Source organism: Odocoileus virginianus, chromosome 8 (assembly GCF_023699985.2).
Source record: "Odocoileus virginianus isolate 20LAN1187 ecotype Illinois chromosome 8, Ovbor_1.2, whole genome shotgun sequence".
Classification (NCBI taxonomy): domain Eukaryota; kingdom Metazoa; phylum Chordata; class Mammalia; order Artiodactyla; family Cervidae; genus Odocoileus; species Odocoileus virginianus.
Window position 1 is genome coordinate 77,565,612 of NC_069681.1, and position 12,231 is coordinate 77,577,842.

Genomic DNA, 12,231 nt, shown 5'->3' on the forward strand with positions numbered 1-12,231 from the left:
TCTTCCGCTTAGCCAAAGTCAACCAGGAATTAAAATCTTAAACGTGTAGATGTCAGAGCCAGAAGGGACCTTAAGATAAACCAGGCCAACGCACTAGCTCTGGAGATGAAGAAAGTGAGACCCAAAACCCACCGCTTCTGCTATTCAATTCTGTGCACCTAGCGCTCACAGTATTACTCTCCTCTGGGTAGCTCTAAACAAAATCTGGCCAAAGACGTTTATTCACTTCTTGGACACAGTGTGTGAGAGGCCACAGGTCAGCAAGGCCAAAGAAAAACTGAACAGGGTTGGACTGCAGGAGGTATTTGGTTGGTAAGAGATGTACCCACAATGGCTGTATCATAAAATAACCAAGTTCTGCCAGGTTCCAGGAAGGCTTCCCCATTCTCCACTCATACAGAGAGAAGACCTATTGAAAAGTGTGTGGTTCTTAGAAAAGGGTACCAGTGGCCACTTGGAAGTCACTTGTCCCTTGAATCTGTGAAATGTAGCAATAAGGTTTTGCTAAAAGCAGATCAACCAGGAATCCTAATTAAAACTGGCAGCACATCCCCAGGGCTCTCATCTTTCCCTAACCCTAAAGGACCCAGCCCTTCTTCCCATGTTCTTTGTGTACCATTCAAATCCGCTTCTGACTGTACGCTGCCACCTGGATTCTTTTTCTAAGGTTCCACAGTTCCACAGCCAGCCCCCGTGATTCTACAGCTAGCTTATAGCCTTATGTCTCTGGTGAGATGGAAAGCTCTTTGAGGGTCAGGGACCACTTCGACTGAACACATACTACTGCCAGACACCGTGCTTTTGCAGGATAAGATATGGCCCCCACCTTCAAGAAACTTCCAGGATAAACAAAACCATGTGCAGCACTGAGCAAAGCCCAAGGTGTAAACAGGAAGCGGAGGAACCCAGAGGACGAGGATAACAGAGGAGAGTCTTAAAGCGCTGTTGGACTCGGTTAGGCAAAGGGCAGCGGAGGGCAAGCCAGGCAAAGGCAAACCAGGCGGGCGGGCCAGCGTCAGCAAAGCCAAGGAGAGAAACAGTTCAACGCTGCAGAGTGGTGGGAGTTGAGGCTGGAGGGGCAGGCCTAGCAAGGTGGCCAAGGCAACAAGCCCGTGTCATTCACGCTGACCCGGTACGGGGGCCGCTGACGCAATTCGCGGGTAAACTAATTTGGGCGCCTTGGGCACAGTTGAAAGGCTGTGTCGGTGACGGCCTGCGAGGCCACGCGACCCCCTCCCCGGGGCACCTGTGCGCCTTCGCAGTCGCCAAAGGACACGCGGGGCTGCCTCCACCCGCCAGATATTCTACAGATCGCGCGCCCTGGCCCAGCCCCGACCCCGGGCCCCCGAGCGTCTCCGCTCCGGTTTAAAACGCCTGTTGACGCACTGTGGCGGGTGCCTGCGCGCCAGCGGGCGGCCCGGCGGTCTCCTCTGCAGTCGCCATCGGGCTTTCCCGAAGAGGGCTGCCCTTGGGCCCCCCGACCCCAGGCTGCGAGAGTGGGGGTGAAGGCGTCCAGCCCCGCTGGCGGGGTCCGCGGGGGGGGGGGGGGGGGGGCGGTGCCATGGAGGCTTGCACCAGGCGCTGTGCTGACCACCGTCCTCCCGCGAGGGCGCAGCCTGGGAACCCGCCGCATGGGCCCCCGCGTCTCAGGCCCGCGGCCCGGCCGGGAACCGGGTGGCCCGGCTTCCCGTCAGCAGGCGCGGGCTGGACCGGAGCCCTGCGGGCACTCGGCGCGCGGCGCATCATTACCTGGCCAGTGTAGTTTTCCCCGAGCCCGGGAGGCCTCGCAGGAGGTAGAGGTGTTTCCGAAAGCTGTGGCGGCGCGGAGGTGTTCCACGCGGGGGCGGCGGAGCTGGCGGCCGAGGCGGCTGCGGCTGCTGCTGCCGGAGGCTCAGCCTCCCAAAGGATTCAAGAAAACTCTCCTCCATGGGGTGGGGGCTGGCGGCGGGAACCCTGCGTTCCCTTTCCTGAAGTCACGGTCTTGGCCAAAGCTGTTGTTTTTGTGGCTCTCCGGCCATGTGATAGATGGAGGGGCGGGCGCTCGCAGCCCAGCCCCTCCTTCCCACCCGCCCGAACCGCGCTGCGTGGGAGGGGTCGTCCCTACCTGGAAAGCCGGGGACGCTGGGAGACTGACAGCCACGAAAACCTCGGCGACCGACCTCCACTCCCCTCCCACCGCCCACCCTCACCTCCAGCCCAGCCCGTGCCTCCCTGCGCCCGTCGCCCTGGGCCCACCGAGCGGGACCCTGGGCACTTCCCCGGGCCGCCCGCGTAGAAGGCAGGCCTTCTGCAAAAGCCCTACCCCATCCCACCGCCCACTAGGCCTTGAAAGTGAAATAATTTTAGTTGACGAAGAGAACGTGAACAGCATTTTGAACAGTAACAGTAAAAACCATAGTCTCCCCCAGTTTGTGAGCACCAATATCTGGCTGGTGTCCCAATGGCTAATGCCACTCTCCCAGGACCTGTATAATTCCTTTTTTTTTTTTAAATTCTTCTTTATCAGCCTGCCAAAAATATTCTTAGAAAGCTTTGTTGCTTCTACATAACTTTAGAAATCTCTTCTTCAAAACAAGGCACCCCTTAAAACTCAGATAGATTTATGGACAGTAGTATAAACTAGGCCTCCTGAGAAAGAAGGGTTACTGCCCAGGTACACGCTTTGTTGCCTGAAAAGCCATGGTCTCCCCAGAAACTATTTCAGCTCCCCAGGGAAAGGAGCAGTCTACTGACACTAGAGAGAAGCATCCAGAATTCAGTTCTAAGTTCCGGGAACTGGTGAGCGCCAGTTGGTTGATCACCACAGTACTTTCCAATATTTCACACTCAAGAGTGTGATAGAAAGATCCTATTTTCTGAACTAAAATCCAAGACGCATGGACTGAAAGAGACAATGTTGAAAATTAACACCATCTTGGAAAAATCCCAGATATATGGTGGCTTGGGCTGTAATAACCATTGTAAAGCAAATACATTTTGTTTCTGGCAGCTAAGGTATGAAAATTTTGAAAAGGAACTGTGAAGAAAAGCAATTTACTTCTAAAACAAAACCCAGGAATTGCACAATGAGCTCTGGAAGGCACTCTCCAAGTAGGGAGGGGCTCTGTGCTCAGAATTTCACCTTCCTCTTGGGGTTCTACTAGAGAGGGGCAGGGGAAGACAGGGAGGTGAGCTACTCTCTCTTGACATATCCCTTTCCAGCACTGGAGCAAGGATTTTTAGCACTGCTGAGAAACACTGAAATTTCAAAAGCTTCTCTAAATATTAGGGGAAAACCATAAGGAACAGAGACTATAGATGAATCATAAAAATAGTGATGCTTATCAAGTATATCATACCATATACTTCTATGTATCCTAGTATACTTCTTAAGAACTTTTTGCCCAGCCTCAAATACTACCTTTCCATTCTAGACTTGTGTTCTCTAATACAGGAGTCACAAGCCACAGGTGAAATATGACTGGTCCAAGTGAGATTGGGGCATCCCTGGTAGCTCAGCTGGTAAAGAATCCGCCTGCAATGCAGGAAACCTGGGTTCCATCCCTGGGTTGGGAAGATACCCTGGAGAAGGGAACAGCTACCCACTCCAGTATTCTGGCCTGAACCATGGAGTCACAAAGAGTTGGACACAACTGAATGACTTTCACTTTCACTTTTCACTTTCAAGTGAGATTAAAATACATAATCTCAAAGGTTCCATATGAAAAAAATGAAGTAAAATATCTCAATAACTTTTATATTCATGTGTTGATAGTATGGTGAGTACATTAGGTTAATATATTATTAATTTCATGTTTCTTTTTACTTTTTAATGTGGCCAATAGAAAAGTCTGAATTATGTATGTGGCTGACATATTTCCATTGGACAGTGTTGCATGAGACTTCTGTCCATTTCTCTTTCCTTCTGTAGAGGGTGTCCCAGGCAGCATGGATGGGGCAGCAGGAGGACACACAGCTTTGGGGACTAGAAGTTTGGGCACACTGAGACTGCAGTGTCGCTGGCAGCTGGAGCACTGAAGGAGGTGCTGGGAAATGTGAGTGTGCTGTGAGAAGAGAGGTCTTGAGCTGGAGGCAAGCGCTTTGGAAATTCCTGCCCTGTACGAAGACGGAGAATAGAGCAGACAGCTGAAGTCGGGGCTTCGGGATCACACTTAAGGTCTGTGCACCACCCCCCCAAAGTGGATCTGTTGAAAGAAAGTACAAGGGACAGACAGAACTCTAAGAGAGTGTGTAAAGCCCAGGGAGGGAGAGCTGGAGGAGGAGAAAATGTCTGGCAGTATCTGAAAGTGACCCTAGACACTTCTTTCTCTTAGCTCTCAGATTTAACTGGTCAACAGGCTCTGTTTTCCCCAATTTATTTCTCAGAACCACAGTTTGTTTAAAGCTGTTTGTGTATCTGTTTCTTCCCACTAGACTAAGTTCAAAGGCAAAGACAGTGTCACCCTTGTCACCCCAAGAGCTAACACAGCGTCTGACATTCAGAGGTGCTCAATAATTGTATATGGACCTGAACTGCCTTCCCAGTAAATGAGTCTGAGGGTGGGCTTTACTAAAGATTAAGACTGAACAAAGATAGAGACGACTTCAATTGAGGAGTAATGTAAACACAGTCAGTGACCACATCAGCAGTTCTGAGGGCCACAGTACTCTCAGATAACGTCTACGGTCAGATCCTCACTGGCCCTAACGAGGTGGCAGCCTCCAGAGAGGAGGGCTACCCTGGGTCAGAGGATCCCTGCGATTAACACTCCTTCATGCCCTCAGTTCATCCAACCAGGTTTTTCAGCTCTAAAGTTCTATTCCATTTCTCTAGAATGTGATGACCAGCACAATCTCACTTTGCTGTCCTACAAACCATTACTATGATGAGGTAAAGAAAATAATCTTAGAAGTAGTTTTTGGCAAGCAAAGAAACATTCAAATCTTTCTCTAATTATTACTGTTTAACAAGATGTGGAAAAACAAGGGGGTACACAGGAAGAGCTCATGGAAACCGGAAATTTAACCCTTGAACCTACAGTTCCAAATACTCCACAATTTGGAATGCTTAAATCAGCCCCAAGTTTCTCCCCTGCAGATGCCATATGGCAGAAAGTCTGAAACCAAGATGAAGCTCAAAGCAGTGTAAGCAAAGACCCTGTAACAGAGTAGGACCATTTAAAATACAGAGGTAGTAGCTTCTCAATTCTCATTCTATGTCCTTTCTTCCCCTATCAAAAGCTTTTATCTGATTTCCCTACCAAAAGTTTTGATAGATTTTTTTACTCAAAAAAAGTCTTATATAAATTTTTACCTTGTTACATATATATATATGACATGAACTGAAAGAATAGGGAAGCATCCATCTGTTCCTGTTTAGCTGTTTCTCTGGGGGACCCCTCATTGCTCTAGCACCTCCAGCTTTCACCTTCCACCAGTCTGCACTGCACTATTTGGCCATTCAGAGGTAGTGCCTCTCTACTTAAAACTCCTTCCTCCTGGCTCTTCCCTCGTCCTTCCCCTAGAAGCTGGATGAAGGATACAGGAAGCTGGAAGAGGTTAGGGAAGGGGGACAATGGGAGGGCAGTCATGCAGAGTGTCTGCTGGGCTGAATCAATAAGGGAAATGCTCAGGACTTGGTGGCCTGGGATAACTCTGCCAACACAGAAATGTCCTCTGGATAAAACTGACTTTGCTCATTCTAACATCACATTACCTCTGCCTCCTACATTCCATCCCTCTCTCTATTTGAGATCATACTCCTCTCCCTAGGCAATAACAATAATCTGTTTCTGCAGCACCAAGTATTTGCCACTGTGCATAGGGACACTTGAGGAGTATAAGCTTTGAAGAGGAAGTCTGGGAGGTGGGGAAAGTAGTCCCAGCCCATTTTTCTAAAGCTCCATTCTGGAAATTAGGGCAAGGTAATAAAGGCAGTGGCTGGAGAAAGCTGGGGGCATCCTGGACCCTAAGTACAAGCCTGGGTGGATAGTTAGCAGATACGCTTCAATACAGCACAGAGTCTCAGAATTGGTCATTAGCCATGCCACACTCACTGTTAAATATTTATACTGTTACCCTTATGCACGGCCATGGTGGCATATTCATTAGAAACCCATAAATGTTGCTACTGAAGGGCCTAAGAAAGCAAAGATTTGCCAGATGCCAGAGTCTCCTCTGCAGCCATCTGTGTTTCAACCCTAATACTGATTATCTCTTGTCTGAAATCATCCCATCCTAGGCCAAAGGTGAGTCCAGTTTCACAACAGCACTAGGAGCCTGCACAAAGAGCAAGATCTCAGGGAGTTCAACCAAACACTGGAGACCTTGGTCTCTGTCTGGATCAGACTTATGGTCTAGCAGAAAGATAAACTGAAACTGTACAAAATGAACTAGGGAAAATGTTGAGCTATTTTAAATAAAACACTCAATTCCCAGTCAAGCAGATGGAATACAAATAGTTAGCTTCCAGTCTCTCATTGAAACCCCAGGAGAATATAGAGGCTTTTTTTTGGCCGGGGGGCGGGGCGGAAGGGAGTGTTAGGAGAATGGGGGATATGAGTATTATTTTTAAGTATTAATATAAACTGTAAGAAAAAAGGTCACAGCAACAAAATAATTAAAAACTGGAAAGCAAAAGGCCTAGTGTTAACTAATTTGGAAAAACAATTAAGAAACAAAACTTGAATTATAGAAAGTCAAGAAGAAATACCATTTACTCTGCATAACACCTAAAATTTCAGGAACTGGAAAATTCAGGGCTGGAGGTGGGGCTCTAAACAGGAAAGTTAGTTAAAAGTCTGTTTAAGAAACAGACATCCACACAGTCGGGCAGCCCTCTAGAGAAGTCTGGAGGTTTATTCCCTGGAGAAGATAAAACAGGATGAGAAGAGTAGAAGGTAAGATAAGGCAGGCAATGCTCTCTTTCCGAAAACAGAGGGATTACATAAATGCCTACATGTTGAATAATGAGACATCACACCTTGTTTTTCAAATATGAATTTTCATATTTGAAATCTGTTAAGTACAATTAAACTGAAATAATAGCAATAATAAAAATAATAGTTACTGTAGCATAGTGTAAGTCCCACAATCCCTAACCAAAATCCTTGAGGTCAGAATTGTTTCAGAATTCAGAAAGTTTTTAGTGGGGTCTAGGGCACCCCTGGTAATTAAACACATTAATATTTCTCCAGTGAAATGTCTGAAAAGTCATACTACCTGGGGGAAATAAGGAGTAAAACTAACTTGACTGTTTAGGTCAAATTTTGCTGCCAACTTAATTTTAATGCCAGACATTTAAGAAACAAAACAACTTTTGGTTTTCAGAGCTTTCTGGATTTGAAATTCTAGAAATGGAATCATGGACCCACATTTGGATAAAGGGGCCTATCCTTCTATTCTGATGCAATTTTAAAAATAATCTACTCAAGTTTCCTGGGTCTTATTTTCTTCGTGAAATAAAATAGGGCAAATATCTTCAAAATTAGATAATAAATTATTGAAGTTATTACCTCTTTTGCTGAGTTTTTTATTAGTATTCAGGAAACTGATCAGAATAGTTGAACAGATTATTCAAACCAATTTCAGTCCAATGACTTATAACACTCTACATTATCCTTCGGGTTGGCACCGAGCTCTCTTTCTTGATGATCAGGATCTTCAACAGTACCTGGAAGATGGAGAATTCAACTGCAAACAAACACAAGCCCAGACAAGTCCAGACAGAATGGTGACAGAAATGGAGTTTGTCATCAGTTTCCCAAGCTCATGACTATTTATGCGCCCCGCCCAACCCGGCATCCAGAATTTCACAGTCCCACAGCGCCCACACCCTGCCTGGTCTCGCTTCATTCAAGAGCCTGTCCTCTGGATTTTGCCCAACCTTCTGTTTCTAAATCAAAGCCTGGTCTATGTCCCATTCCCTGATGATCCAGCTTTTTTACACTGTAAAGTTAAAAATAAATACACTTAATTCATGCAAATGTGTTAACAAGTTTATTAAGTCAATACGTTGCTCTGCCAGGAGCATTTCAAATCAAAGCTGCAACCAACAAAGATACTCAGGGGAAGGGAATTAACCCTTACTAAGAGCTTATTATTTTTCAAAAACTTTGCACAAGTTATTTCATTTAATCCTCATTTAATATCCCCATGACAGATTAAGTATCATAAACCTGTTTTTTTTTTTTTTTCAGGTGAAAAAATTGCAGCTTTGAGAAGGCAATTTGTTTAAGGTCACATAGCGGATCGGCAGGAGCTTCAAGATGGGAACCCATCCTCTTTCCAGCAGGCTGCCCTACCTCCTTAAAGGAGTGAGGCAGTATAAACACTCTGGCCACCAGCAGGCAGAGGATTTGAGGCTCCAAGAGCCAACCACATTCTCTAGCTATTTCCTTCTTTTTAATTTCTGTTTACCACTTGAGGCCCACTGATCATTATGCCAAAGACAAAACCAAAAGGCCCATTCTCATTACAATTATAAAAATGCTGTACATAGCTACAGCACTCATAAAATTTCCCAACAAGAGAAGACTAATAATTAGGGATGCCTGCTCTATGAGGTTCACAGAGGGCAGTCAGTTTAGCATGAATGTAAAAGATGAACACAAAAATCAAAAGTATGGTTCATAAAGTGTCCTTGACACAAAATCAGCAGATAGAAAAGACCCACCAAATTAGCCACTGGCAAATATGCCCATGCTTATTGTGTGCTGTTTATCCTGGTGTCACATTGAGGGGAAAGGTAAACACTCTCTTCCTAACTTCAATCCTCACATAAACTCCATGAGGCCAGTTTTCACTGCTACATCCTCAGTGTGTAGAAAAATGTCTAAACTGAGGCAACTCAATAAACACTTGCTGAACAACTGAATGAATTTGTTCATGTCCTTTCTCTGGAATCTCTTCCCCTCCTCTATCTATCCCACATTTTCTAGTGGTTCCTTTCTCCCAAATCTTTAGTCTTTCCCCTTCTTTCAGCAGAACCTAGTTTAAAACAAACAGAAATATTTTTACTGGGCATATGTGCGTTTCTAGTTAGCTGAGAAATGGAAACACAGAATACTCTTAGAAATAAGAGTTATAATGAAAAGAGAAAACATATGGTTAATGCAGAGTACATTCAGTTCTTATCAAGTGCAGATATATACTGAAATAGTAGCAGCTGTGTTTAATTCATAATTTAGGCATTTGAAAAAAAGTGCAATGTTTTTATTTTAATGTCAGTTTGTGTCAAGTTTAAAATATAACATGCATTTGTCTACATATTTTACCTCTTTTCCTAGAGAATCTTTTAATATTTAAATATAACCTATATCCCTAATTCCCAGTCCTCATCACATATCAATCTGTGGGGGGTGGGAAGAGAATTCATCATAAACTATGTATTGACAGAATGCTCTAAAATATATTCTAACAAATAAAGTTGGAAAATAAATTTGGTAGCAACAATCTAAGCTTTGTTGTATTTCACAAAAAGATCTACATTTAAAGGAAATAAAACATCACATGTGCAACAGCACACAGAGTTGCTATGGTAACAGACTACATTTTTTGTATTTACTCTTCTATTGTACATATGAGCTATTACAACCAAATAATGTCAACATCCATTTCCTTCTGATCATATACAGGTCTCTGGAATAAGTTGTACTTACAGTTTAAGGAGTTCTCATTTTTTTTTAACCAATCTTCTTCTGTCTTTTCTAGAAATTATAATTAAAATACATATAATAATAATGATTAATATAGGGCACTGGGGTTAAGTTTTGCACCATCATTTAACTCACATAGGAACACTCCTCAAATGAAAAAGAAACCTAATAAACACAAATGTCAGTTTAAACATTTAAAGTATCCATGTGTTTGTGTGTTTGTATGTATGTATTTGGGTAGCAACAAGGTCTCCATGCAAATGAGGAGAAATAAGAAATTTTTAAAAATGTATTTGGTTTTACTACCTGAGCACACAAATGAATCTACTTTTCCCACAGCTGTGTTTACATGAAAAGATAAGAAATACCTACTACCCTGAACATGTAATTCTATAATGGTTCCCTAAACCTTGATTTTACTATTCATTTCAAAATGTACCTCTAGCATTGATTGCCCTTGAGCACATTTAAGTAACTACCAACTAACATAAACAGAATCCCAGCATCTCCTCATTACAAGATACAGAGGACTGGCTTTTCCAGAGTCTCTGTTACCTTTCTAACCTCAGCCAGTCCTCCTCCAGCTGCCTGGAAAATTAATAGCCTGTCAGAACTGTCATGGACCACTAGAACGTACCAATAATGAGGTGCTTCCAAGTTAAGTAAATATAAATCTAATTTGTAGCTGTTACTCTATTATAATAAGACTGAGGAGTGGACAGAAGAAAAAGATGTAAAGAAAGATAAATGACTCTCCTAAAACAGGCACCTCAGTCACCCACAGTTGACTCCCTACAACAACATTAGGGAGTTAAATGCAACTTTCTCTCTGGGACTAATTGAAAGAAACATGCATAGATTATCCAACCATTCACATACATCCTTTCTCTAATTTAACACAAAGGATGTAGCTCTTCATGTTACATTCGATGAATAGGATTTCTTTTTTTTTAAGAAACCAGTTAGAGGGCATTATGCTAAGTGAAATAAATCAGAAAGGAAAAGACAAATACTATAAACATCATATGTGGAACCTAAAAATACAACAAACTAATTAATAAAACAACAAAAGAAGATTCAGATATGGAGAACAAACTAGTGGTTATGGGAGGCAGGGGCAATATAAGCGTGGAAAATGGGAGGTACAAACTACTGGGTGTAAGATAAGCTCAAGAATGTATACAGACTTCCCTGGTGGTCCAGTGGTTGGAAATCCACCTGCCAATGCCGGGGACATGGGCTTGGTCCCCTGGTCCAGGAAGATTTCACACGTTGCAGAACAGCTAAGCCTGTGTGCCACAACTATTGAGCCTTTGGTTCTGTAGCCTACTAGAGCCTACTACTGGAGCCTACATAGCCTACTAGAGCCTATAGGTTCTGAAACAAGAGAAGCCATGGCAATGAGAACCCACGCACTGCAACTTGAGAGTAGGCCCTGCTCTGCGCAACTAGAAAAAGTCCACGTGCAGCAACAAAGACCCAGAGCAGCCAAAAATAAATACATATACAAATAAAATTATTTTAAAAAGAATATATTATACAACACAAGGAGTATAGCCAGTATTTTCTAATAACTATAAATGGAAAGTAACTTTTAAAAATTGCATTAAAAATTAATAATAAAATAAGAGAAATCAGTTAGAGATCTTTGAAAGCATAAAAATATACCTCTACTGATGTCTTCCACTGCAAGTAGATCATCTTCAGTGTCTTCCAGTCGAGGGGAACCACACAGTCTTCTGGCAACAAAGATTCTGGGGGCAGGGGGAAGATAACAAATTTCATCTCTCCTGTCACACATACTTTTACCCTGAGTATGAAGATATGCAAATATGGTATCTAGACCTCCATGATAAAAGCCTGGTTTTGAAGATATTTCAGTGACAGCTAAAGCAGGAATTAGTTTGTCTCAGATTCCTATTAGCAAACACTACCCAGACTCAATAAAAATGCCTATGTATATATGTAATGTGTATCTTAGTTCATATTCTAGTGTAAATACAAATATATACACATCAGCAGCTTCAAGTGGTACTGTCACAGGGCATAAAATTTAGGAAGGCATCTTTTCCTGAGACATTGTATAGAATAATGCAAGCACAGCAAGTTTAGTCTTCTTGCAAATTTCTCCTTCCACATAAGAGTGTATGGGGGGAAAATCCTGACAATTAAGATACTCATAAGCAAGTCCTTGCATTGATCTAAACAAATCAGCCAAATTAAACCATAGAAGAAAAAAAAAGAGAGAAAAAAATAAAATAAAATAAACCATACAAGATATTCTTCCTATACTTGCACATCTCTAGCAATGTGAGTAGCTTGGTTTTTTCAGGTCTATATATGGTTACTATATAATCCTACTGTGTCTACAGATTTTCTAATAATAGAATTCAAGTTCCCTGTCTTATTGACAAGACCGTAGATACGCCAGAGCTTTGCTCCTTCGACCTTTGGCTGTAAACGAATTGGTTTACAGCCTCCACTTAGAGTTTCCTCCTTTCCTTTTTTAAGCATGTTCTGCAGTGCTCGTGCTCAGACCTCATTTCACAAAGAGGTCCTACTCTGCAGCCGCATGGACTGCAGCCTGACAGGCTCC

General features: G+C 43.3%; 2 protein-coding genes and 1 long non-coding RNA gene across 18 annotated transcripts in view; 1 reads left to right on the forward strand and 2 right to left on the reverse strand.

Annotated features, from left to right (window-relative positions):
* The window catches only part of N4BP2L1 (NEDD4 binding protein 2 like 1), a 22,201-nt gene extending 19,796 nt beyond the window's left edge, over positions 1-2,405 (reverse strand). The window contains exon 1 of one of the 4 annotated variants that reach the window (XM_020875305.2): positions 1,750-2,139. In XM_020875305.2, the coding sequence (XP_020730964.2) occupies positions 1,750-1,928 (179 nt within the window). In that variant the 5' untranslated portion in view covers positions 1,929-2,139. Of the gene's footprint in view, positions 1-1,749 lie in introns of all 4 variants that reach the window. The other 3 variants (XM_020875307.2, XM_070471775.1, XM_070471776.1) reach the window with 3 other exon arrangements.
* The window catches only part of LOC110125943 (NEDD4-binding protein 2-like 2), an 81,367-nt gene that overhangs the window by 14,368 nt on the left and 54,768 nt on the right, over positions 1-12,231 (reverse strand). For 11 of the 13 annotated variants that reach the window (XR_011489125.1, XR_011489126.1, XR_011489123.1 and 8 more), the window contains 3 exons: positions 11,304-11,389; positions 9,639-9,686; positions 7,494-7,651 (listed from right to left, as the gene is read on the reverse strand). Coding sequence is in view for 1 of the 13 variants with exons in the window: in XM_070471764.1 (XP_070327865.1) it covers positions 9,663-9,686; positions 11,304-11,389 (110 nt within the window). In the remaining 12 variants the exon portion in view is untranslated. Of the gene's footprint in view, positions 1-7,486; positions 7,672-9,638; positions 9,687-11,303; positions 11,390-12,231 lie in introns of those variants that run through there. The other 2 variants (XR_011489124.1, XM_070471764.1) reach the window with 2 other exon arrangements.
* On the forward strand, positions 920-8,854 carry LOC110125945 (uncharacterized). Its single transcript, XR_011489146.1, has 3 exons — positions 920-1,132; positions 3,911-4,156; positions 8,178-8,854. It is a non-coding gene; the product is annotated as an uncharacterized lncRNA (long non-coding RNA).